The sequence below is a fragment of the Cavia porcellus genome, unplaced genomic scaffold (assembly GCF_034190915.1).
Source record: "Cavia porcellus strain 051 isolate PalLab524CR breed Dunkin Hartley unplaced genomic scaffold, mCavPor4.1 scaffold_32, whole genome shotgun sequence".
Taxonomy (NCBI): Eukaryota; Metazoa; Chordata; class Mammalia; order Rodentia; family Caviidae; genus Cavia; species Cavia porcellus.
The window spans coordinates 18280390-18307146 of record NW_026947515.1 but is presented as its reverse complement, the minus strand read 5'-3'; the positions used below and the strand labels follow the sequence as shown (position 1 = coordinate 18307146).

The 26757-nt window shown below is 37.0% G+C and overlaps 1 protein-coding gene across 9 annotated transcripts in view; it reads left to right on the top strand.

The window, feature by feature from the left end:
- Positions 1-26757, top strand: part of Tlk2 (tousled like kinase 2) — a 140832-nt gene that overhangs the window by 42462 nt on the left and 71613 nt on the right. For 7 of the 9 annotated variants that reach the window (XM_063242397.1, XM_063242398.1, XM_063242395.1 and 4 more), the window contains exons 3-6: positions 15452-15523; positions 16466-16535; positions 17466-17509; positions 18232-18327. In XM_063242397.1, the coding sequence (XP_063098467.1) occupies positions 15452-15523; positions 16466-16535; positions 17466-17509; positions 18232-18327 (282 nt within the window). The remainder of the gene's footprint in view (positions 1-15451; positions 15524-16465; positions 16536-17465; positions 17510-18231; positions 18328-26757) is intronic. The other 2 variants (XM_063242401.1, XM_063242402.1) reach the window with 1 other exon arrangement.

The following is a 26757-nucleotide window of genomic DNA, read 5'->3' as shown; positions in this document are numbered from 1 at the left end:
TTAGTTTTGCAGGGTACATCAATCTGGGTTAGAAGTTTTTTTTTTTTCCAGGACTTGAAACATTTCACTCCAACCTCTCCTTGACTTGATGGTTTGTGTTGAAAAGTTTATCATGATTCTGATGGGTTTATTTATTATTTTTTCCAAAGCCATTTTATTTCAAGGAGAAGAAGAAAAGAAAAAAACTAGAACAGAGTTTAAAAACATGTCATACAGGGGCAACAATGTACCTACATTGCACATTGTCATTCCCAGATGATTCACCCAGAACGCAAGACATCTATATTCAATTGTCCTAACAATACCAGCACAGATCTTAACCATATTTTAACTATCTTAACTATATTTTATATACCTAAATGTATGTTGTTGCTTTCAGCTTCTCACACTGAGACAATGTGATGATGTTTACACCCAATGGGTTTTCCTTTTATAAGTGATCTGTTTCTTTTCTCTGACAGCCTTTAACATTCTTTTCTTGTGCTGAGTTTCTAGGATCTTGATTATTATATGTCTGGATGTAGATTTATTTTGGTTATGGCTAGTTGGAGTTTTATATGCCTCAGTTATCTGTAGGTCAGGTCCTTTACCCATCCCTGGGAAGTTTTCTGCTATTCTGCAAATAGTCTATATTACTTGTGTTGACTCCTGCTTTTTCACTGACACCTGTTGTTCTTAAACTGTTTTTCTTTGCATCATTTCTTTAAAGCTGTTGAATTATTATTTCCTGGGTCCTTGTTGTTTTTAAGAGATCTTCCCTTTCACAATTGCTAGCTGCCATCCTGTCTTTAAGGTCTAAAAGTCTATCTTCAGTTTGTTTCAAGCAGTTTTGTAAGCTTTCAGTGGCGTTTTAAATTTCCTGGATATCTGTTTGAGTCCGTTTCATGCATTCCAATTCTTCTGTATATTGTTTATTCAAGGTTTCCCTCATTCTCCTATGCTCCTCTTTTTAAAAATCTGTGTCTTTAGATATATATGCTCAGCAATCCTTTTTTTTAATGTTTGTCATTTCTTCTTTTATCTGAGATACTACTTCTGATCTGATTTCTCTTAGAATCTCCTGAAGTAGTTTCTTACTTCAGTTGCCATCATCCCCAAAATTTCGGTGTGCATCTTTCCCTGTCTTCTATGTTGATATCTCCTGTGCTTGTTCTGGAGACCTTCTCTGGAGATCTGAGATTGCCTTTTCCTCCTTTATCTTAACGTTTTCCTGGGTTCCTCTGGATGAGTAGGTTGTCCAGACCCAGGCAGTTTCCATGTTGGCTACTTGTCCGTGGTATAGGGGATATGTCAGACGCCTGGGTTTCTGCAACCCAGGTACCCCGGGAGGCGGTGGGTTATAAGGCAGGCTTCTCCAGGCACTCATGGCCTCTCCAAGGCATGGCTCACTGGTTCTGGCCTGCTCTAGCTACTCATGGGAGAGTCCCAGTGGAAATGTATTTTATAGTGCACTGACGGAGGACTTTTGTGTTTTTTGTCTTTTTCCTTTTTATGGGTACCGGAGATCGAACTTACAACTGCCTGCTTGCAAGGCAGGCGCTTACGCCGCTAAGCTAAATCCCCAGCCCCTGACGGAGGACTTTTAAGGTCTTTAACTTACTACATGTGGAGGACAATAGCTAAATGTGAACTCAGAAAACCTATAAAGCACTTTAGTAAAAAAAAAGCAAAGGAAGAATTTACATTTGAAAAACTGATAAAAAGACAAGTTTGAAAAGGACTTAATCACCCTTGATATTTAATATTGATTGATACAATGTTTATTTAATATACCATCTGTAGTCCGTTTTTGCATTTGTCCCAGTGATGTCCTTTATAGCTGGTTGTTTCCTTCTCATCCTTAAAGTGCTGGAAAATGAATCTAGGGCCTTGGACATGCTAGGCCTATACTCTGCCCCTGCGCTGCACACCTAACATGCCCACTCTTATGTGCCTGCCTGCCTGTCCTCTCTCTCTTCTCCCTTCCTCCCTCTGTTCTTCCCTCCTTCCCTCTTTTCTCTCCTCTCCTCCCTCCTTCTTTCCACTCTCCTTTCTTCTGTCCCTTCTTCCCTCTGTCCTCTTTCTCTTGTCACCCTCCCCTGCCTCCTGTCCCCTCCCTCATACTTGCTCCTTCCTTCCTTCCTTCCCTCCCTCCCTCTTTCCTTCCCTCTTTCCTTCCTTCCTTCCTTCCTTCCTTTGAGACAGACTGATATCAGAATTGTGATCCTCTTGCCTCAGTCTCCTGAGTGGCTTGCATTGCAGGCCTGGGCCACCACACCCAGTTTACATTGTTTTTTCATACAGAACCAAATAAAGGTTCATCCATAATTCAGTTTTCTTTCCCTTTTTTACCCATCCATTTTTATTTAAGGGTAGTGACATTTTTAATTTTTAGGCATGGTTTTATGTAGTACAGGATAGTGACCGTGAACTCCCTGTGTGTTCCCGGCTGGCCTTGCTTAAACTCTCACTGATCTTCCTGCTTCAGCCTTCCAAAGACTAGGATTACAGGTGTGTGCAACCATGCCTGCCTAAGACAGTGACCTTTTTGGAGACAGGCTCTCACTGTGTTTTTCAGAGTGGGCTTGAACTCATTTTGTAGCCTGGGTTGCTCTCTCATGACAGTTTTTCTGCCTCCGGAGTGCTGGGATTGAGATCAATATTTTTGACACTTTACCTTTATTTTGTCTATAAGCTACAAGAGAGTAACTTCTTTTTAAATGTATTTTTGTTTTTACTAACCTCTTAAAATAAAGAATATCTTATTTGTCCTTGCTAATTATGGTTTTTTGTGTTTCGGATTTTTTTTTCAGGCAGGATCTTGTATAGTACAAGCTGGCCTGGAATGCATGATTCTTCTGTCTCAGTTTAGCAGAAGAAATCGGGAATGAGAGATTAAATATTAATCTGTGAAGCATGGTGGCACACACTTGGAATTTTAGTACTCTAAAGAAGCTGAGGCAGGAGGTTTGCAAGTTCCAGCACAACTTGACCAACTTAATGACTTAATGAAAACTTGTCTCAAAAAATAAAAACAGTTGGGGATATAGCTTAGTCTGAAGGCCCTGGGTTTAATCAACAGTAGCAATACCAAGATGATTTTTAAAATTATTAATCTTTTTTCCTTTGGGTGCATATACATAACCAAGGATTTTTATTGTGTCACTTAACATTGACTTTTCAAACACTGTTTTGTGTATCACTACACACATTTTACAATTTTTTCACTTTAGTAATTGCTCATTAAAACATGAATTCTTCATATTCGTAATTCTCTGTATTCATAACTTTTGCCTTTTCCTTTTGAAAATGAAGGGTATTAGGTGATGAATGAATAGTTAAAAATATATTATGTGATTTTATTACTACCCAAGGGAGAAAATGCTTCATAATGCTTCATTTGAGATAATTTACTCTAAATTTAGTGAGGTATAACTGTAATCTCAGCACTGAAGGAGGCTGAGACAGGAAGCTCACTCATTTAAATCCCACGTGGGCAATTTAGGAAGACCTGGTCTCAAAAATATAAGTAGCTCAATTCCTCTCCCCCAATCGTGAACAGAATATCTAAAATGTTTGAATGTAGAGATAATTCAATTTATAGAATTCTTAAATAAGGAAATCTCTTGTTTTCATTTAAAATCTCTTTTCATTCACTTCTATCATTGCACTGTTCTTTTGGTACCAGGAATAGAACTCACAAGCTCACACTTGCCAGACAGGCACTGTGCTGCTGATCTATAACTTCAGCCTTTATCATTCCACTCTTTAGAAATTGTGGAAGTCAGTCTTTTGTTGCTTCCTGTCACTAAGAATCCATATTTTTACTTTATTTTTTCTCCCCAGTTTCACTTTATTATTTTTCTTTGCAGCTTCACAAATATTTTACTGTGAAGAACTGTGGTATTTATATTATTTATATAATATTATATAATTATTATATTTATATTATATTATTTATATTATTTATAGTTTAAAAATAATACCTTAAGGACACAATGGAAGAAATACTGATATACTCTGATTGGGATGGAAATTATTTCAGATACTAAATCTAGTGACTTTTTTTTTTAAAGCTTTGAGATTTGATTCACATTCCATACTGCAGTTTACCCATTTAAAGTGTAGAATTCAGTGTTTCTTTAGTATAATCACAGATTAGTACAACCAACCACCAACGCAGTTTTAGAACATATTTAGTACCTTAAAAAGAAATCATGGCCAGGCATGCCAGTGCACATCCATAATTCTAGCACCCAGGGAGGCTGAGGCAGGAGGAGTACAAGTTTGAGCCAGCTTGGATAGTTCAGCAATTTAGCCAGAGCCTGGCTAAAAACAACAGGACTGAGAATGTAACTCAGTACAGAAACCCTAGATTCCTCCTCCAGTATCACCAAAAATATATTAAAAGGAAGAAATCTCATATGCTTTAGCTATTGCCACTGTTACACTATCCCCTCCTCCGTTTTCTAAGATTTCCCTATATTGGATTTTTAAGAAGAGCATCATTGAAAAGATGATTTATTGTGTCTTATTTTACTTTGGCAAAATGTTTTTGTTTTATCTACATTCATAGCAATAGTAACTCAACTGCTTTGATGCTCATTGTATTTGGTCCTTGATGCATTTTGATGTGAAAATTTGTCCTGGTACCTATGGTTTTTGGTACTAGATGCATGATTTAGAACTTGTCATTACTGATTGCCTGTGATATGTTCCACTTTCTGGCCAAAACAGTTTGTTATTCATTGTTTTGTATTCATCATGAGTCCTGTAACCAATGAATAAGTACCAAGTTATTTATCAGAACTTGATTTGTTTTATGGTTGAATAAATATTATATGGATAGACCATCTTTTTTTTTTCTTCTTTTCTTTCCTTTTTTTTTTTCTTTTTTTTGGGGGGGGTACCAGTGGGATTGAACTCATGACCTTGCATTTGTCAGGTGGGCACTTATATTGTTGAGCCAAATCCCCAGGCCCATATTTTCTTTTTCTGGTGTTTGAGTTATCAGCACTTGAGTTGTTTCAGTTTTGTTGTTTTTCTGAATAACATTGCTTTATGCATTTGTATGGTCATACTTTTTTAAGGTCATACTAAGTTTTTAAAAGCATTTTATTAGTATGTGTTTACAGTGCACCCATTCATCACAGGGAATGTGTACCTGTACAGAATGTATCTCAATTCTTCTTTTTTTACTTATCCCCCTCCCCTCACATCAACTCCTCTTCTCCCCATTTCCATTTTTTTACTTCCATTCTTTTTTTAGTCCCTTTCTGTTTCTTCTCTTTTCCCTTCCTTGTTCTGTTTCCCATTTAAACATGTTCCTATTTCTCAATATCTAGCCTCCAATTTTCTTCTTGTTTACTGTGAGGGTTTCTTACAAAGAGAATGCAATATATAAACTTGTATGGCTTATTTCACTTAAAATTTTATCTTGAGGTACATTCATTTACCTATAAATGGCTCAGCCTTCTTTATGGCTGAGTAGTACTCCCTTGTGTATACATATATACCACATTGTCTGTCTCTCTCTCTCTCTTTGAGACAGAGTCTTGCTGTCTAGTCTGGCTGGATTAAATAATACACTGTGTAACCAAGGGCGGCCTTGAATTTATAGCAATCCTCCCGCCTCCTGAGTTCTAGGATTACATGTATATGCTGCCATGCCCAGCCCATATTTTATTCATCCATTTATCAGTTGATGAGTACTGTGGGTTTTCTTTTTCTTTTTCTTTTTTTGTATAATTTTTTTTTTTGTCTTTTTCCTTTTTATCGGTACCAGGGATCAAACTCATGACTGCCTGCTTGCAAGGCAGGCACTTATGCCGCTGAGCTAAATCCCCAGCCCCTCTTTTTCTTTTTTTGGCATTGTCTCCTTGTGTAGGTTAGGTTGGCCTCAAATGTGTGGCGGTCCTCCTACTTTAGCAACGCCAGTGCTGGGATTACTGGTGTAGGCAAAGACTTTATGAACAGAACCCCAGTTACACAGGAAATATCACAAAGAATCGATAACTGGGATCTCATGTTATTAAAATGCCTTTGCATAGCAAAAGAAACCACCAGCAAAGTGAAGAGATAACTCACAGAATGGGAAGATAATTTTGCTAGCTGTTCTTCAGACAAAGGACTAATACCTAGAGTATATAAGGAATTTTTAAAAATCAGACCTCTCAAATTTAAAGACCCAGTCCAAAAATGAGCATCTGAAATCAACAGAAATTTCTCAGATGAAGAAGTACAAGCAGCAAATAAATTTATGAAAAAATGTTCAGCATCGCTGGTCATTTGACAGATGCAAATTAAAACAACACTATGGTTTCATCTCATTTTAGAAAGAATAGCAGTCTCAAGAAACAAACCAATATCAAATCCTGGATGGGGCTGTGGAGAAAAGAGAATCATTCTCTGTTGTGGTGAGAGTGTAGACTGGTGCATCCATGTGGAAATCAGTATGGAGATTCCTCACAAATCTAAAACTAGCATTTTTAATTGACCCAGCTAGTCCCCTTTCAGGTGCATTCCCAAAAGAGTTAAAAACATGTCACATGTTTTTACATGCATAACCATGTTTATAACAGTGCAATTTATAATAGCTAAATCTTTGAAACAGTCCATATACCCACCAACAAATAAATTATAAAGGTGTAGGTTTTTATACACTGAACTACTAGTCTGTTATTTAAAAAAGGGATAAGATAGATATTTCTAGTTCAGTGAATGCACTTTGAGACCATACTGTTAAGTGAAATAAATAAAACACATGTGTAAATATTTAGTTTCTCTGGTACAGGAAATCAAAATAGGACCAAAATGTATAATACTGTGAAATAGGAAGAAAATGCTCAAATGGGATAAGGAAGTAGGAAGGCAGAAAGAAAGGAAGGGAAAAGAAAAACGAGAAAAATAGAAGAAATGGTAACAAAGTATTTCTAAATAAGGAAGATAAGGGGTTAACATAAGGATAGGGGAAGACAAAGAGAAAATTAAGATATATCATGTACAACTACAAATTCTCTGATGAATGTGATCATTATGTATATCTAAGACATAGGTAGAGTGATAATGGTAATGCAGATATAATAAAATGTAGGTAAAATACACTTAATTTTTTAAAAAGGGTGAACTCGAGACTTTCTAGCTAAATGGATATACTTTGAGACCATACTCTTAAGTGAAATAAATTGGGCACACGTTTAAATACTGCATTGTTTGTCTTTTGTGAGAAAGCAAAAGTGTGAATAAGGACCAAAATGTATAATAAATATTTAGAAATTTAAAAAATGTTTAAATGAGAAGGGGAGTGAGGGAGGGACATGGAAGGAAAGAGGGGACAAGAAAAAAAAAAAAGAAGGAAGAAGTGAAAACAAAGCTTTTGTGAATAAGAAGGTAAAGAAGGGTTCAAGGTAGCGAAGCAAAAGAAGGAAGATCTATCATGTATATGTACAAATTCCCTATGATAAATGTAACCGTTTTGTATATGTAAAATACAGCAATGAAAAAATAAAAAATTCTGTTACGTTTAATTTCTGAACTATTACATGCTTTAATGTAGTTTTTTTCTGATCGTAACTAGTTGGAATTCTATATGCCTCATTTATCTGTATGTCAAATTCTTTTTCATATTTGGGAAATTTTTCGTTATAACTTCTTACAAACAGAGTTTAAAAAAATACCTTTCATATTTTCTTCTGATTTTTCATTGATTTCAGTTAATCTTTATGATATTATTTGTATCAGATAGCAGCAGTTGGATTGATTTTTTTTTTTTAATAATTCCTTTCATTGATGATTGCTAACTACAACCTGTTTCCTGTATCTGATATTCTGTCCTAACGTTGGTTGATTCTGCTGCATATACCTTTGTAGAATTTTTAATGTTGTGGGCTGTCTGTTTGAATCATGGTTGTTTCCTATCTTGGGCATTCAACCTTTCCATGACTTTCCTAAGCTCCTCTAATTACTCTGGATTCACTAACCATGTCCTTCATTATGGTGATTATCTCTTTAATTATTTGTGTAGTTATTTATACTTTTTTTTTTCTCCTGTGGAGATTCATTCATTTGGCTTGTTACTTCTGATGCCATTATATCAGAAATTTCAGCTTGACGGTTTTGGGTTTCTTTTACCTCAAAGCTCCCTAGATTTGCCTTGGGTGAGATGGAGATATGATTGCATTTTCTTTTCTTTCTTTTCCTCATTGATGCTTGTAAATTGCTTATGGTAGGTAGTGCCCTTACTAGTACTGAGACTGCTTTAGGTAATGACTACTTTTCCAAAATGGCTACTAGGTATAGCTGATTGTGACCTTTGAGTGTAGAGGATCCTACCTCTTCTATTTATTAGTTATGAGAGGTTGCAGCCTATTTGGCCTAGCACCCAGTTCTTTGATATTGGACTGTAGTGTTTTTTATGTCCCCCAGACAACCTAAGTTTTAACAAACATGAAGGGCAGTTGATCATAGCAACTCTGTCACTTTGGCTAAAGTAATACAGTCAGCAGCAACAGTAGCATTAAACAAACTAGAAAATGACAAACTGTGGAAACTAATAATTTGTCAGTTTTAGCCATGTATACAAGATTTATAGTTATATATCAAAATCAGAAAATTATATACAGTAAATATCCACTAACTAGAGCAGTTTTACCCTATGTGGAGGAAATTAAAATGGAAAGAGGAAAAAAGTAGAGAAACAGAAGAAGAGATTAGAAGCAAGACTGAAGGACAGGTTATCTAAGCTTCGAGAAACTGGTAAAAAAAAAGACAGGAAGTAACAAAAAGAAAAACAGGGACAAAATAAAAAGGCTACAAACAGTGTTCACCCTCATAAAGAAACAATCAGAGAAAGAGAAATCCTGTGGGTGTCTCCTGGGTTCTATAGTTTTATGGCAGTGTCCATTTCAAGGCATGACTACTCTTGCTGGTAGATAAATGAGGTGATCAGAGACCAAATCTGTACTAGATAATCCTAGCAAACTGGCAGTAGAATTAGAGTGTAGTGTTGGTTCTGGAACTTTGAAATCCGTGGAAGGCTAAACCTAACATCTGGTTGTGAGCTTGGGGTCTGAGTCATTTAGCTTATAACGCCATGGCTTTCGCTTGCTGACCTGCCTAGGGCTCCCTGAAATGGACATATCTCCCATGATTGTCCTTCACCTAGTCACTGTAATGGTTTAACACTGGGAACCCTGAGATGAAGCCCACTTGTGGCTGCTTGAGTCCTGAGCTCAGTTCACCCCTTTCTAAAATGGTGTCTGATCAAGCAAGCTTTCTAGGGAGCATGGCAGACATTTGGACTGCAGTCACTCACTACCAGCTGTCATAGCGTATAGCATCCACTGTTCTGTTCTACTGATGTGTTTTTCCCTGGAGGCCTCAGAAGTCTCCTGCTTTCACTGTATCTGTGTAGATCTTCTTCTCAAGCCACAAGTGAGGAGCTGATGAGGAAGTGCCAGTTGCCCCCTTTTTTCTCTGCATTTTGGTCTGTCTCTAATGTCTCTGTTCTGAATCTTGGAGAGACAATAAATCTGAGAGATTTATTGCTGCTTATCTTTCCACCATTTTCCCATAGGCTCCAAGTTATACTGCATCTACATTTTTGTGTACTTACATTTTCACTTTCCCTGACTCTACATCAGCATTTTGTATGAAGAGCCAACTGCCTATTAAAGTGCCTGGACCATATTATATTCTCAGCAACAGTGTGCGAGGATTTTGATTTTCCCACATTCTTGCCTACATATTTTTTTCCCTTATTCTTTTTTGTACAAGGACTTGATATATTGTCCAGACTGGCCTTGAACTCCCTGGGTAGCAGGTTTTGATTTTTATATCCTCTGGCTTCTTCAGTGCTAGGGTTAGAGGCCTGCAACCATAATGACCACTTTGTTGACATTTCTTTCTTTCCTTTTTTTAGGTTTGTTTTGTGTGGGTTTTTTTTTTTTTGTTTTTGTTTATTGAGACCAGGACTCATTATGTAGTTTATGCTTGAACTCACTATGTAGCCCAGGCAGGGCTCAAACTCTGAGCACTCCTCCTGTTTTAGCCTCCAGAGTACTGGGATTATAAACATGGTCCACCACACCTGGCTGATTTGTTTGTGAGACAGGGTCTTGCTATGTAGTCTACCAAGGGTGGCTTTGAATTTACCATTCTCCTGCCTCGTCCTTCCTAGTATTGGGATTATAAGGATAGGCTAGCAACCCTGACTTTGCCCACATTTCTTGTTATCTGACTGAGTCTAGCTATCCTAGTCAGGACAAAGTGGTATGTTATTGTTGTTTTGATTTATATTTCTCTGATGATTAATGATGAATATTTTTCTGTTCACTTATTGGCCATTTACATACTATCTTTGTAGATATGTCTGTGTTACGGTTTATATCTAGAGTTCTTCCCTAAGCCTCATGGGAAGGTGACTAGATTATGGGTATGTGATATTCCTCACTAGATTAGTGCCCTGATGAGTTTATAGCTGAGTGTGATGGAAGGTGAAGCCTGATGGGAAGAGGTCGGTCGCTTGGGCATGAGAGGGTATATATCCTTTCTCCTTTGTTTGTTCCCTGGTTCTTCCCTGCCATGCCATGGCTCACTTCTTTTCTGCCATGTTACGGCTCACTTTTCTTCTGCTGTGCTACCCTGCATTGGAACCAGCTGACTGTGTATGAAAACTTCTACAAACTATAAGCCAAAAATTTGTTCAGGTACTTTGTTAATATTTTCAATTCGTTCATTCATTCTTTCTTTTTTATCAGATCGTAAGAGTTCTTTAAACTGTGCACCAATTCATTTTCCAGATACAGGTTTGCAAATATTTTTTCTCATTTGTTTTAGGTTGCCTTTTTTAGGTTCTTGATAATGTTCTTTGAATCACAAAGGTTTTTAGTATTTGTGAATGTGTTTGTTATTAGGTATGAAGTCCAGGGCCTTTGCACTGAACTACAGCTCAACCCCTTTCTTGTTTTTTATTTTGAGACAGGGTCTTGCTAAGTTACTGCCTTGCTAGGCTAAGCTCCAAAATGCCATCCTCCTACCTTAGCTTGGCTAGGCTCAAAGATGCCATCCTCTACCTTAGGGCTGTGGAATTGCATAAAGATTTGACCTCTATTTTCTTCTAAGAATTCATACCTCTAACCCTTTCATTTAAATCTGATCTCCTTTGAATTTTTTATATGTGTGAAATATAAGCATCTGACTTCATTGTTCTGCCTTTAGCAAGCCAGTTGCCTGGCAACATTTGCTGAAAATACTTTTCTTCATGGAATGATATTGGAACCCTTGTAAAAAAACCATTTGACCACAGTTACATAGATTTATCCTTGGACCCTCAATTCAGTTGCATTGATCTAGTCTTATGCCAGTAATGCACTATGTTCATTATGTTGCTTTGTAGTAATTTTTTTTTTTTTTTTTGCTTTGTAGTAATTTTTAAAGTCAGATGATGTGTGGCATCAGGATTGTTTTGTCTATTCTGGCTTCTTGCAGTTTTATATGAATCTTATCAATCCATTTATTTATTTTGTGCTGAGGATTGAACTCAGGGCCTTCCTCATACTAATTTACCACTCAACCACTCAGTTATACCCCTAACTCCCTGAATTTTAGGATCAGTTTATTAATTTCTTCAAAGAGGAACTGGGTATAGTAGCACATGCATGCCTATAATGCTTTATTTTGGTGGGAGGGTTGGTACCAGGGGTCAAACTCATGATCTCACACTTGCCAGGCAGGCGCTTATACCATTAAGCTAAATCCCCAGCCCACATGCCTATGAGGCAGGAGGATTGTTGTGAGTTCAAGGCCAGTTTGGGTTATATAGTAAGACTCTTGTCTTTAAAAAAACAAACAAACAAAAAACTGCTAGTATTCTGATAGGTTGACAATGAATTAGTTAGATAGCTATATTAGCATTATAGCAGAATTAACATGTCTAATCTATGAAGATTGGGACTTTTTATACTTATTTAGATTTTAAATGAATTTCTATCTGCCTGTCTTTTTTGAGGAGGAGGTACTAGGGTTCGGACTCACAGCCTTACACTTGCCAGGCAGGCACTTATGCCATTGAACTAAATCCCTGACACACTCTTTCTTTCTTTTTTCTTTTGGTGAGTTGAGACAGGGTTTTGCTATATAGTTCAGTTCAGGCAGCCTTCAAATAACTGTGTAACCCAGCCTGACCTTGACCCTGTGGCAATTCTCCTGCCTCAGCCTCCAGAGTACTAGGATTATAGGCATGTGCTGCAACGCCGGATTTGAATTTTAAATTGTTTTTAACTTTTTTTTTGATAGTTTCTAGAGTATATGTTTTGTACATTGATTAAATTCATTCTGATTATCTTTTTATATTAATGTGTAGGAAGATATTTTTCCTTAATTTTATTTTGATTGCTCACTGCAAATATATAGAAATAAAATATTTTTTTGTATGTTGATCTTGTATCCTATTGTCCTACTGTACTCATGTATTTTCTACCCATAATTTATAGGTTTCTGATTTCTGTGAGTTTGTGAATTTTACTTCCCCCTTTGTAGTCTCAGGATACCTTTTATTCTTTTTCTTGGCTAAGTTCTCTGGCTAGACTTTTGTGACTTTTTCTGTATGTCAGCTTAATTGGATTAAGGAACCATTGGATTATTAAAGCACACTCCTGAGGGTATCTGGGTTTGTCATTGACAGGTAACCATAGATACTGGGTATGGTCCCTCACTATCCCAAACTGTTCTCCTTCCCAGCCACCATGAACTGAGCAGCTTTACTCCTCTACATTTTCTCCCCAGGATGTTTCTGCCTTGGAGCCAGCTCACTATAGACTGAAAATGTGAGCCAATTAAACTTTTCCTCCTTTAAGTACTATGTACTGGGTATTGTGTCCAGCAGTGGGACTAATAAAGCTCTTTAGTTCAGTGTTGAGTAGAGGTGGTAAGTGTGGATATCCTGGTGTTGGGTTAGGGAGAGCAGTCATTCTTGTATCATTAGTGTAATGTTAGTTCTGGGTTTTTAATTGGTGTTTTGTCAGATTGATGAAGTTGTGTGTGTGTGTTTAACTATGCCAAGAATCAAACTCAGGACATTGTGCTTGCCAGGCAGGCCCTTAGGCTGCTGCTATATCCCCAGCCCCTTCACCTTTACTTTTGAGAGGCCATCCTGCTCAAATAGGCTTCTTGCTTGATACTTTTTTTCCTTTGAGCGCTTGTAATATTTTATCTTTGTGTTCCATTTAACTATATTGCTTTTACTAGGAAGTCTGTTTTTAATCTTACCTGAATTCGTTTGTGTCACATTGTTTTTCTCTTGCGTTTTACAGATTTTTTTGTACTTGTTCTGTGATGCCTCCATTTGCAGATCTCTTTGTGTTTATTTTATGTAATATTTCTTGAGCTTGTGTGTGTAGTTATTTTTCAAGAAATTTGAGAAGTTTTCAGCATTTATTTCTTGGAATATTTTTTGTGTGTTCCCTTTGCCCTCTTCTTTCTTGTACCCCAGTTATGCATATGCTGTTATACTTAACAATTCTACATATTTATGAAATGCTCAGTTTATTTTTCTTTTACCTAGCCTTTTTTTGGGGGAACATGCTGAGAACTAAACAGGGTCTTACTCATACTAAGCACACAGTCTACCACAGCTATTCCTACAGCCTTCACCCCCCTAATCCCCCCATCTGTGTCATCTTGCATAATCTTTGTTGGGCTGTCTTTGGGTTTTCTGTATCTTGTTTGTTCAGTTCTACTGTTGAGCCTGTCCAGAGACCTTTTTTTTTTTTTTTTTTCCTGTTTATTCTGGTTACTTCTTTTCAACTCGGGAGTTTCCTGGTTTGTTTTTGTTTTTTATTTTTGAGACAAAGTCTTGCTATGTAATCCAGGCTACCCTTAAGGCTTACTATGTTGCCCTGGCAAGCCTCAAACTCATGGTGATCCTCCTGCCTTAGCCTGTAGAGGGCTAGAATTATTGGTATATACCATCACACTTACCTTGGAGTTTCTGTTTTTTTTTTTTTTTTAATTGGTACCAGGGATTGAACTCACAACCAAGTGCTTGCAAGGCAGATGCTTATGCTGCTGAGCTAAATCCCCTGCCCCTGAGTTTCTCTTTTTTAAAAAATGATACTGGGGATCAAGCCCAGTGGTGCTCAAGCACTGAACTATACCCTCAGTCCTTTTTACTTTTTAATTTTGACGTAAGATCTCACTGAGTTGCTCAAACTGGACTTGAATTTGTTGTTTGTTTGTTTGTTTGTTTGAGACAGTCTCACTATGTAGTTTATAAAGCCTGGCCCTAAGCTCATACTCTGCAGCTCAGGATGGCCTCAAGTCACAGCAGTCCTTCCAAGTACTGAGATAACAGGCATGTGCCACCATGTTGTTGGAAATCAGTGAAACCAGGTACTATGAATATTATATATTTCTGCTTCTTCCCTTAGGCTCATATGTATAAGATGGGGTAAGAGCAATGACAGGCTTTCTGTGAGTGATACTTTAGGAGCTAAATACTGTGTAGGATATAGGGCCATCTGCAGCCTGAGGTCCTCTCACCTTCCTCCTGTGTACAGTGGAACTGCTGTCTCTGATACAGATATGTGTGAAAGGGGTCCAATATTCTTTGTGCTGTAACTACATTGAGTTTCTGTCCTGTGTGTAGGGTTTGGGCAGAAGAGAGTGCTCTTCCTTTGATGACACCTAGTCTCAGGACAGAATGGTCTGAGAGCAGGCTGAGAAATGCTAACGTTTTGGGCTTGGGTCTTGGGGAAGAGGGAGCCTTGTGTTTCTGGTTGCAGCAGTAGAGTCGGGGTGGGTAGTAGTCTTGGTTCAAATACTACAGATATTTTTACCTTGCTAAATGAATTTTTATGGACTTTATTGAACAGATGTTTCTTGATTTGTTGTTTGCCCCACAGACCATTTCTAGAGGTTGTGGATATTTTTCTCTGTAATTTTCACCATTTTCATGAAGAGCAGTGCAGTAGAGCTCACGCTGTTAATGGTCAATTAACCTTGTGGAAATTTGTTTTTGAGTTTGCATTGATGGTTCTGTAAGGCATGACTTAGAAAAACATTTCATTTCTGATGGTCCCTGACCCCTCCTCATAAAGGACCGTTGACATTCTCCTTAATATGGCAACTTTAAGATACTGCCTTTATGATACCGAGGCCTGAAAAATTGATTTCTCGTGTTTATTTTTCTTAAAGAATGATTTCAGAACATGTGGAAGTTCTTTAGAATGGAAAATCTTGCAATGAATACAGAGTTCATAAAGAAAATGAAAATAATAGTAACTTAGAGAATTTTAAAATGGAGGGCATAGCACCGTAGCTGAGTTCAGTTGGTTTGGGAGGTATACAGTTAAATCTTGGCCTCTCTGACTTTGTAGATATTTAAATACCAAAACCAGAAGGCACCACCTTCCATTCTGTTGCCATCTTAAATTAAAATTTCTTTGGATTCTTTTTAAATGTTTTTTCTTTCTAGGGACCGCTCAATAGTGAGTCTTCCAACCAGAGTTTGTGCAGCGTGGGATCCTTGAGTGATAAAGAGGTAGAGGTAAGAAACTACATCTGCTTTCTATATTCCTATACTTTTAGTGTAGGTTTGTTATAGTCTGTGTGTATGGGTCCCCTTTGTGTAGTGTGATACTGCCCTGATGGGTTTTTCATACTATGGTATGTATAGACCTCGTCTTTCTAAATTTTTGCATGGTTGCCATGAGTTAGTTGTATGTATTTTCAGGAGTAGATTAATTAACTTAAAATACCCTGGAATTTCATAGTTGGGGGCAGTGGCTGATAGAATTTGAATTTTATAATTAGAGGCAAGGGGACAGTAGCTGACTTGAGTAATAGAATTTGAAGGGTTTTGCTTGTTTTCAGTTTTTCCTGCATAAAAAAAGATCAGATTTTTTGTTTTAATTAGACAAATAACCTAGATGCAGGGCTGTAGCTGTAAGTTTACAACCACCCACTTTGTACTTAGGTAAAAGTTTTAATTAGTTAATCATTTTAATTAGTTAATCAATTATGTAGAACTTTATTGTTTTGAAGAAGGCATTGGGTTTAAATACCTTTAAAGTTGTCTGAGAGGCTGCTGTGTGGAACCTTTGACTTGTGGGGTGTTTTTTTGTAGTTGTTGTTTTGGTACTGGAGATCCAACTCACAACCTTCCGCTTGCTAAGCAGGCATTTATGTCACTGAGCTAGATCTCCAGCCCCCTATATTTGTGTTTTATAAAATATCTTATTTAAACTTCGTAGCAGCTCTTATTTACATGTGAATAAATTGAAGCTATGATATTTTGAGCAATTTGCCAAAAATTGCATATAGGTTTTTGTACCTTTTTCTCCATTTTTAGAGCAGGATTCAGGATTGCTTCAAGATTGTCTGCCAGTTACATATCTTTTATATGTTTAATATTCTGTACATACTCTTATTTTTACTAATGTGAAAATTTTACCAAAATGCTAATTGTAATGTATTTGATATTTAACAGACTCCTGAGAAAAAGCAGAATGACCAGCGAAATCGGAAAAGAAAAGCTGAACCATATGAAACTAACCAAGGTAATAATAATTTCACATTGCATAAAAATACTGAATTCTTAAATACTTAGAATTTTCAGACTTATGATAATTAGTTTGTATACAGAGAGTCCTGACAGAAAAGGTTTGTATATGTTGAGGGCATATTGAGCTATTTATTACAGACTAGCCGTTTGATAGATACCTGACAAAGCAATATGACTTCTTCGAGGACTGTGCAGGTTTTTCTTCAGACAACATGCTTAATATAGAAAAGAGGTAAGATTAGAGTTTTATCTGTGTGTGTTACATCAGTGATTTGTTCATAGTGGTAGCCAGAATGTTTCCTATTATCTTTTATAGCCACTGTTTTCCATGGCCATGATTTGAACATTGGAGCCTACTGGAATTAAGTTGTAAAAGTGTATACAAAGTATTTCATATCATCGAAAAAAAATAGTAGTTAATTTTTTTCTCTGACATTCTATAGAATGTAAATCTCAGTCTTTGTGTTTTGTTCTCAGCCTTTTAAATCTATAGATAATTCATTTTATCTTTTAGAAAGAACACTGTCCCAGAAGGATGTGGTCATACCAAGTTTTGTGTGAAATAGAGTCAACTCTTTTATTCTTAGAGTTTGTTTTGAACTTTCATTCTTTTAAATTGGGATATGGACTATAGATGAGATTTGATTTTGTTTCCCAGTTGTGGAATAATTTTATTTATAAAAGAAACATTATTGACTCTTAGAAGGAAACAACTGAAAAATTCTTCCTTTCACTGCTGGTTCAGTGATGTCTGGTATGAAGGAAATCTGTTCTTTGGAGTACAGGTATTTTGACTTTTCTCTTAGAAGTGAAAGCTAACACTCACTTATAGAAATGTATATTGTTACTGACTACATAATGCACTTGGTAAATGATGGCTTAACATGCACTGGAAAAACTGTACTTACTTTGGTTTCATTTTCAGGGAAAGGCACTCCTAGGGGACATAAAATTAGCGATTACTTTGAGGTAAGTTAAAGTTTTGGGAAAAATTCTGTAATGTTTTTAAAACCTAAATCTTTGTGTTCATTTAAGGCATTAGAAAGCAATATTTGCCTTTACTGTGGTTTTCCCCTTCTTACTCCTCATTTTCATCAACCTAATGCTACCCTTCTTTCAATAAGAGGCAACTGCTGCTAACCTCCCAAATTTATATTTGTTTATTATGTGTCTTGTCTGTGATGATACAAGAATTTACATATGACGTGATTTATTTCTTGGCCAGACTAGCTTTTGTGTCTTTCAGAGATTAAGGTGGAGTGACTTGGATTCTTTCTCTTGTCCTCTTCCTTTAGTCGTGTGGAACATGTAGTAAGCTCAATCAGTGATCCATCATTATTGGTTACTAAAGAAGACTAACATCCACTGCACCACTGTATTTCTGCTTTGTGTATTTTGAGACAAGAAGTAAAATCATTCTTCTCTTATGTCCTTTCAAAACAATATCTACTTTCAGCTTTCTAGCCATGTTTTCTATATATCTTGATACATTTCTGTGGGAGCTCCTTTAAAAAAATCTTGTTGAAAAGAAAGAATTTGATTTATGTGGCAATTTCTGTCTAAAATAAGATGTATTGACTTACAAAGGCCATGTATAAGTATGACCTGTTTGTGTATTAATCTTTTACTCTCCTTATCTGAAGCATAGTACTGTTTTGAATTATTCATATGCATTTTTCCCTGTTGGCCAGTTTGCTGGGGGAAGCGGGCCAGGAACCAGCCCTGGCAGAAGTGTTCCACCAGTTGCACGATCCTCACCGCAACATTCCTTATCCAATCCCTTACCGGTAAGCATTCACCTGGAGAAATTTGACACCTGTTGTAGGAGACAGAAACTCAGGAACACAGGAGCAAGATTTTTTTCTATTACTTGCAAAGAATGAGGTATTAGGAAAAAAACTTCATAGTATTGCCTATGAATCAGTTGCTTATTTTTCAGATTTGTATCAGTAATTAACTTCGTGCAGTAGCTGCCCCTATCTTGTCAGTGTAATAAATTGCCTCCAAGCTTACATTGTTCAGTAGTCTGTCTAGGAAGTAATTTCAGTCCAAACATTAGGTTGTTATCTTTGCAGAGTTTACATATTTCCTACAATTAAATTTTCTCCCCCTTTAAAAAATTGGTTGAGAGCCATGATGGCTCACCTCCTGTATGCTCAGGCAGGAGGAGAACCATGAGTTCAAGGCCAGCCTAAACTACACAGTGAGGCCCTGTCTCAGGTGTGGTGTTGCACACCTGTAATCCCAACACTCGGGAGGCTGAGGTTGGAGGCTTGCTGCAAGTTTGAGGCCAGCCGGATCTATATAGCAAAACTATCTCAAAAAGACAAAAAAAAGAAAGAAAAAAATTGATCAATTCCTAGTATTTGAGTTATTTCTAGGGCTTACTCAGGAAGTAGAAATGCTAATACCATACAGATATTAGATAGGTTTGTGTGTAATGTTTAAGTGAAATTTTATTATAAAACCAAGTTTTGTTTGTTTGTTAGTTTTTGGTACCAGGGATGAACTCACAACCTTGAGCTTGCCAGGCAGGCGTTTATGCCCGTGAGCTAAATCCCCAGCCAAAACCCAAGATTTTAAGTACCTAAGTTAATGGTTTCAACTAGGAGGAGTTATGCCACTTAGGGCATATGTGTCAATATTTGGAGTCATTTTTGTTGTCACAGTGAGGAAGTAGGGAGATGGAAAGCCACAGATGCTGGTAAACTTCTTACAAAATTAGGAAGGAAGCCTCTCTACAACAAAGAATTATTTGATCCAACTGTCATTGCTAAAGTTGGTAATCCCTGAACTAGTAATGTAGGATTTTGTGTTAATTTGCTTCTGTACCCTTGGATAATTTGTTGATGCTAATCAAGACCTTTGTATTCAAAGAGTACAGTGTACAGGGGCTGGGGATTTAGCTCAGCAGCACAAGTGTTTGCCTGACAAATGAAAGGTCGTAAGTTTGATCCCTGGTACCAAAAAGAAAAAATTACTATGAACAGACTTTGTAGGTATTGCTGAGGGTGGGATCTTAGAGGTTGGGGATGCTGAGATGAGGGGCTTTCATCCTAGATTTGTGGAGGTTTGTTTGTTTGGTGTGTGCATGTTTTGAGACAGGGTCTTGCTATGTAGTTGTGGCTGACTTTGAACTCACTCTGTGGCCCAGGCTGACCTTGAACTCCCAAGGATCCTTTTGCCTCAGCCTCTGAAGTGCTGGGATTACAGGCATGCGCCATCAAGCCTGGCTCTGTTTGTTGAGGAAAGTTTTTCTTTGCAACAATATAATCAGGCATGCTTTTCCTATCTAGCCTTCTACATCGTTAAAACATTTAAAAACTATCTTTTACTAGTTAGTGAAAACATACATTAGAGTAATCTAATTGTTGAAACAATCATTAAAATGTAAGTTAAATTTACGGATACAACTTCAAATTTTCATACTCAATCTTGGGGACTGAACCCACTTGCTGTAATTTTCTAAATGTTAGAGATCTTTGCCAGGCATAGTAGTCCATGCTTGTAATCCTAGCACTCAATAGACAGAGTCTGGAGGATCACCAAAAGTTGGGGCACATAGTGAATTCAAGACCGACCTGAACTACACAGTAAGATCTTTCACAGAACAAAACAGGGCTTGATATAAGCTGGACATGGTGACACTCTCCTATAATCTCAGTACTTGAGAGGCAGAAACAGGAGGATCACAAATTCAAGGCCAGCTTGGGCTACATTGTGAACTGTCCCAAAAAACTAAACAAACAAGAAAACTTTGATGTATTGATTTGTTTGGATAGGTTAAAGTTGCTTAGATAACTGTTGAAGTGGCTGTTGTCTCTATTTTTCTTAGCTTTTAAACCAATTAAATTTTAAAAATATTAAATAATCCCAACACTTTTGAGAGATTGAAGGAGGAGGATTGCAGGTTTGAGCCCAGCCTGGACAATTCAGTGACTTTGTGAGACTTTTCTCAATAAAACAAGAAGCTGTTGGGTTCAATCCCCCCAGCTCAATTGTGGATAACCTATTTGGAAAAAGTATGTTTTGTAGAATTTCTCAGTGCTATCACTCTTTCTTCCTGAAATCTTTTTTCCTTTAGATTTTAATAGTGTGTCACTTTAGATTGAATCTTACCTGAAAACAAAAGAGATGTATTCAGTGAAAACAAAAGAATTATATCAATGATCTATAGACATTTTCTGCCACTATGTGAATAAGTAATGTAGTATACAAATCTAAGTGTATATTAAGTATTGAAATAGGAATCAGACCTTACTTACCTTTTCTGCTGCACTTAAAAGCTCTATATCTTTCCAACTTGTATTTTGTGCTTCATCGTAATAATCACTGTGTATTCTGCTCAGTTCTATGTCTCTATTTTACCCATCAAAATTGCCTGAACAAACCTAGCCTTGATTAAGTTGAATCCTCTACTTTTTCTTTATCTGTCTCTAAGGAGTTTGGCAAGATCAGAGGGGAATTCACTCAGCCTGACTGATTTGTACTTCACATTCATGACCATTTACATCCTGTGTGCTCCGGCTGCCTGATAAATCCCATTGTATTTCTTCCTCTTTCCTGTCCTGTCCTGTCCTGTCCTATCTTTTCCTTTCCACCAGCAATCGGGGCCTTGCACTTGTCAGGCATGTGCTGTGCTGCTGAGCTGTATCTCTGGCCCCCCACTGTATTTCTAGTTCCCTTTTCTCAATGAAAATTTTATTTTTGTTGTCCCCCATCTCCAGTAATACTTCTAGGTCAACTGATGGCTTTGCCTTTTTTATTTTATGGAGAAAATAGAAATAATCAGAAGGATTTCTACATGCTTCCATACTAGATCCACTATATTGGTTTCAAAAACTCTGGACAGAAGCCAATGATGCTAATAAATCCCCTACAGAGTCAGGACAGGGTACTGCCCCCATAACAAAGAGTTATTTGATCCAAAATTGTAGTGCCTCAGTTGATAATTCTCAAGCTAGCTAATATGCCTAGATATTTCTTGCTATGGTATCTATTTCTGCCTTTTGGAATGAGTGAACTTGCCTGTCCTTCAGTTGAGTTCTGATCTCTAATTATAATGTATATCTCACTTCCTCTTTGACATTTCCACTTATGTATCTCATATACAACTTGAACGTTAGCATATCTAGAAAAAAGCTATTGCCTTTCCCTTTATACCAAAACAACTACCATAAACTACTTTTTTGGTAGCCTTCCCTGTCCAGGTAAATGACAAGTTTATTTTGTCTAGTTTTTCAGGTCATAACTCAGGCCCCAGATATAATCCATCAAGAAATGCAGTTTTTACTTTAAAATATATCAGAATCTAATCACTGTTCTGTTTTGGATCTCTACATTAGTTTCCAGTATAATCTTGGTTTTTTGTTCTTGTCTCAAATAGTGTCAATATTGTAGAGCAAATGATTGACAAAAATTTAAGGCTTCTCCTGCTATTCTTTTGTTCAGAACTGTCCAATAGCTTCCTTTAGAAAAGTTCTTGTATGTCCTAATAGCTCCTGAGTTACCTGTACTCCCTGCCTGCTGATTGCCCATGGGCAACAGCCACGCTTCCCTCTCATACACTGTAAAGAACTCTTTTGCCTCAGGGCCTTTGTCTTGCTATTCTATTTTCCAGAAACATTTTTTTTTCTATATGTTAATAGGTTATTATGGATGACCTTGACAGTCAGGTGAATACGGTGGTGCATGCTTGTAATCCCTGGAACTCTGGGAGGCTAAGACAGAGGATCATAAATTCAAACCCAGCTTGGGCAATTTAGCAACTTAGGCCTGGCCACAAAATAAAAGTGTAGAAAAGAGCTGGAGATGTAGCTTAGCTCAGAGGCCCTGAATGCAGGCTCCAGCACTGGGAGTGGGGAATGTATGGGGAGGAGACTAGCACAGTCATCTTCCTTGGCCAATTCTTCTTCTTTTTTTTTTTTTTTTTTTTTTAAGCCAGTCAAATTTAACAGTGGGGTGGGGGGGTTGTTACCAACTTTAGTGACACTAATGTTAATAAGTTCTGATAACCCACTGCCATCGGACCAGCCGTTCCTTGGCCAATTCTAAGATAGCACTTCTTTGCACCTTGTCACTGTCTCTAACTTTTCTTTGTACTACTACTTATTTATCACTGTCTTTTTCTGTTTTTTATTTTTATTTTTTTGGTTCTGGGAATCAAACGTAGGACCTTGTGCTTGCTAAGCAGGTGTTGTGTCACTGAGCCATATCCCCAGCCTTTATTTTCTCTTACACATAAATTTTGATATGTACTTAATTTTTTAATTGAGTTTTATTTATACTTAACACATGAATACACATCCACATCAAGCCATGCATGTAATAACAGGCAGGAAGAGTACAAGTTGCAGGTCTGTCTAGCGAACTTAGCAAAACCCATAATAAAATAAAATTCAAAAGGGCTGGGAATGTAGCTCAGTAGTAGTATGCTTGTCTAGCATGAGCAAGAGCCTGGATTCAATCCCCAGTGCTGCAAAGAAAAATAAAGGGTATACATGGAATATAAATCTTCAGTTCAGTGAGTTACAAAGGTACGAGAAACAAAATATTAGCAGGCCTGCAAGAAGTCTTGCATGTGCTGCATTCTACTTACTAGTCCTTTCTATCCACCATTGGATTTAACCAATAATCTGGCCTCTAATAGCATAAATAAGTTTTCTGTTTGTACTTTATGTAAAATGTACAGTCTCTTTTTGAGTCAGGGTCCTGCTATATATTCCAGGCTGGCCTTGAACTCAGTCCTCTTGCCTCATGTGTTTTTATACTTAAAAGGAATGCAATATATATTCTTATGAGTGGCTGTCATTCAGCATTACTTTTCTGAGATTTATTTATTTTGTTTAATTTTTAGTATGTTCGTTCATATTTTGAGATAGGGTCTTATTGTATAGTTCATGCTGGTCTTGAGCTATGAGGCTCAAGTTAGTGATCCTCCCAAGTGCTGGAATTGTAGGCATGTATCTCCACATCTGGTTTCCATTTTGTTTATGGTAGATCATTCTTGCTATTGATGCGTAGTATAGTTCTTGTATTTAATAACATTTTAACTTTATAATTAATTTATTGCCCATCTTCACTCACTAGAATATTAATTCTAAGAAAGCAGCACCTTTATTTACTGCTGTTTGTATATCCTATAGTACTTATTACTTAAAGATGTAATTATTTTTAACTGATTTCTGCCACTTGACAATAGATAACGTTTTTAGTCTCTAGTAACCAAAATAATGCTTGGTACTTCATGGGTGCTAAAAATTGTTGAGAAGAAAAAGCAGATAAAGGTTTATTTTGCCTTTTTGTCTGTAAGTGATTCTTTCGTATTTGTCTTTTTTGGTCTTATTCAGACAGGGTCTTGCTATGCGGTTCAGGCTAGTCTTGGGCTCACTTTGTAGCCCAAGCTGGTCTTGACCTTGCAACGATCCTCCTACCTCAGCTTCCTGAGTTGCTGGGATTATAGGAGTACACGACCACAGTGGGCTTTTTTGTATTTTTCTTAAATATTTTTTAAAATTACCAAAAAAAGTGCATAAAACAGACATTTTTGTGAAAGAGGTGGCAAAATGTAGGCCACAGCTGGTAAGCTAAGAATGACTTTTAGGTTGTTAGAAACAAGAATGTATGACAGAAACGAGTGTACCCTGTGAAGCCTAAAATATTTGTCTGGCTTTTCACTGAAAAGCTTCAAGAATATCATTATAAAACTATATTACATTACACTATATTTAAGACAGCACTATTTCTAGTGCTCTGGAAACTTTTGTAGACTTCCCTGATCATAACTCCACCCATAGGAGAGATAATCTTCAAGTTTTTGTGGTAATCGTTGGCTTTTCCTTATAGTTTAATCATCCATGTGTGCATACCTAAACAAAATGATTTTGTTCTTTATAAGTCAACTTTGTTAAGTAATCACAGTGAGTTTGTTTTGTTTTGTTTTGTTTTTTGTCTTTTTGAGACAGGGTTTAATTGTACAGTTCAGGCTGGCCTTGAACTCACTTTGTATGCCAGGCTGGCCTCAAACTCCATCTATATGCCTGCCTCAACCTCTCAAGTGCTGGGATTACAGACATGAGCTACCACACCTGGCTTAATCACAGTGTTTTAATCTTCAGTATTTTGGGCTGGGGATGTAGCTCATTGGTAGAGCCCTTGCCTTAAACATGTGAGGACCGAGATTTGATCCTGTACAGTGCCTAATAATATAATCCTGGATACTGCCTAATGATAATAGCAACAACAATAATAATAGGAAGAAGAGGGCCGGGGGGTTTAGCTCAGCGGTATAAGCACCTGCCAGGCAAGTGCCAGGTCATGAGTTTGATCCTCGGTACCAAAAAATATAGTAATAACAATAGGAAGAAGAAGAAATAGTTGTAGTAGTCAGTCTTCTGTAATTTGATTTTTTTGGCTGTTCAGTTTGTTGCTATGGGTAGTATATTCGTTTCTCTTCTTATAGAAGTTTCCTGTTTCTTTATATGTTTATGTTGCATTTTGCTTTATGTGTTATTAGATAACCCTCATTATCTTTTTTGAAGCTTGTTTCTTTAAATGTGATTTATCTGCTGGGTATGGTGGCACATACATGTAATACCTGGAAGACTCAAGGCAGGAGGATGACAAGTTCAAGCCCAGTGTAAGCAATTTAGTGACTTGGCAGAACCCTGTCTCAAAATTTAAAAGTAAATAAACACACATAGAGCCAGGGATATACTCAGTAGCATAAGTGCCTGCCTGGCAAGCTCAAGGTCCTGAGTTTGATTCCCAGTATAAAAGTAAAATAAAATAAGCACACACATGCACATACACAAATAAAGGACTAGGAATGTAATTTAGTGTAAAGCTGCTGGGTTCAATCCCTAGGACCCTCCCCACTCAAAAAAAAAAGTGACTTATATTTACTATCCAAAGCATTATGTGGTGTAAATATTTCTGTTCCTATAATGTCAGGGTTTTTTTAAATAGTCTTTTGAGTCCAGGTCAGCCTTGAACACACTATGTAGCCCAGATTGGCCTCAAATTGCCTCAGCCTCCTGAATTCTGGGATTAACAAGATGTGCCACAATGCCTAGTACTTTTTTGGGGGGGTGGGGGTGGACAGTACTAAGGATTGAAAGATGCTTGGCAAGTGCTCTACCACTGAATTGCATCACCAGCACTCCATCAACTTTTTATTAATATATACTCAATACATTTCTGGCTGCTATCATACAGTCAGAACTTTTTCATTATTTAATGTAAAATCCTTTTAACTTAAACATTTATCCCATTTACATTTAATATATTATCACTAAATTGGGCTTAAATACATTTTAGTGTTTTATGATTATCTGGTCTGTTCCTTTTCTTCCTTTTTTTAAATTTTTACGTTTTTTGATACAGAGCATCAAACTCATGACCTTGTGCTTGCCAAGCAGTGCCTTATGCCCCTGAGCTAGATCGCCAGCCCCCTATTTTGGTTTTTTTTGACAGGGTTTTGCTGTGTAGTTTAGAGTGGTTTGAACTCACTATGCAGTCTGTACTGGCCTTGAACTCATGGCAAATCCTCCTGCCTCAACCTCCCTAGTGGTAAGATTAGAGGCATGCACTACTAAGTCTGTTTTCTTTCATTTCCTTCATTCACTTAGATTTATTTATTTTATCTGTGCAGTCCTGGCATATTTTCTTCCTCTACTAGTAGCTAGGCCTTCTTTGATGTTTTTCTTAGAAATTATTTACATGATATTGAATAAGCCAAAATTTATATCCCTCTTTGGAATATCAAGTAATAAGTTTAGAGCAATTTAGTTCTCTGCTGCTGACTTGGTGGTGGTAGAGATGTTTGTATTTTCTCTTTTATGGCTCATAAACATTGTTTTATGCAATCACTTGTTATTTAAATTTGTATATTTACCTCTTTCTTTTAACCACTTTCTTGTTGCATTTTATACCTTCCACCTGAAGGCACTTGGCTTCTGCTTGCAATATTCCTTTAGTATTTGTCCTGCTGGGTTTTAACCTAGGTTTGTGCTTGCTGAGATAACCTGATTTTTTTTTTTCGAGAGTTTTTGTTTGTTTGTTTGCTTGCTTGCTGTGTGTATGTCTAGATTGGTGTGATATTTTTCATTGAACAAAATCAAGTAAATTAGTTCATCATTTATTAATTTTCTAGATCCCATTGTTACTATTAAGAAACTAGGTTTCATTTGCTTCTTGTTTCTTTGTAGGTATTTGCT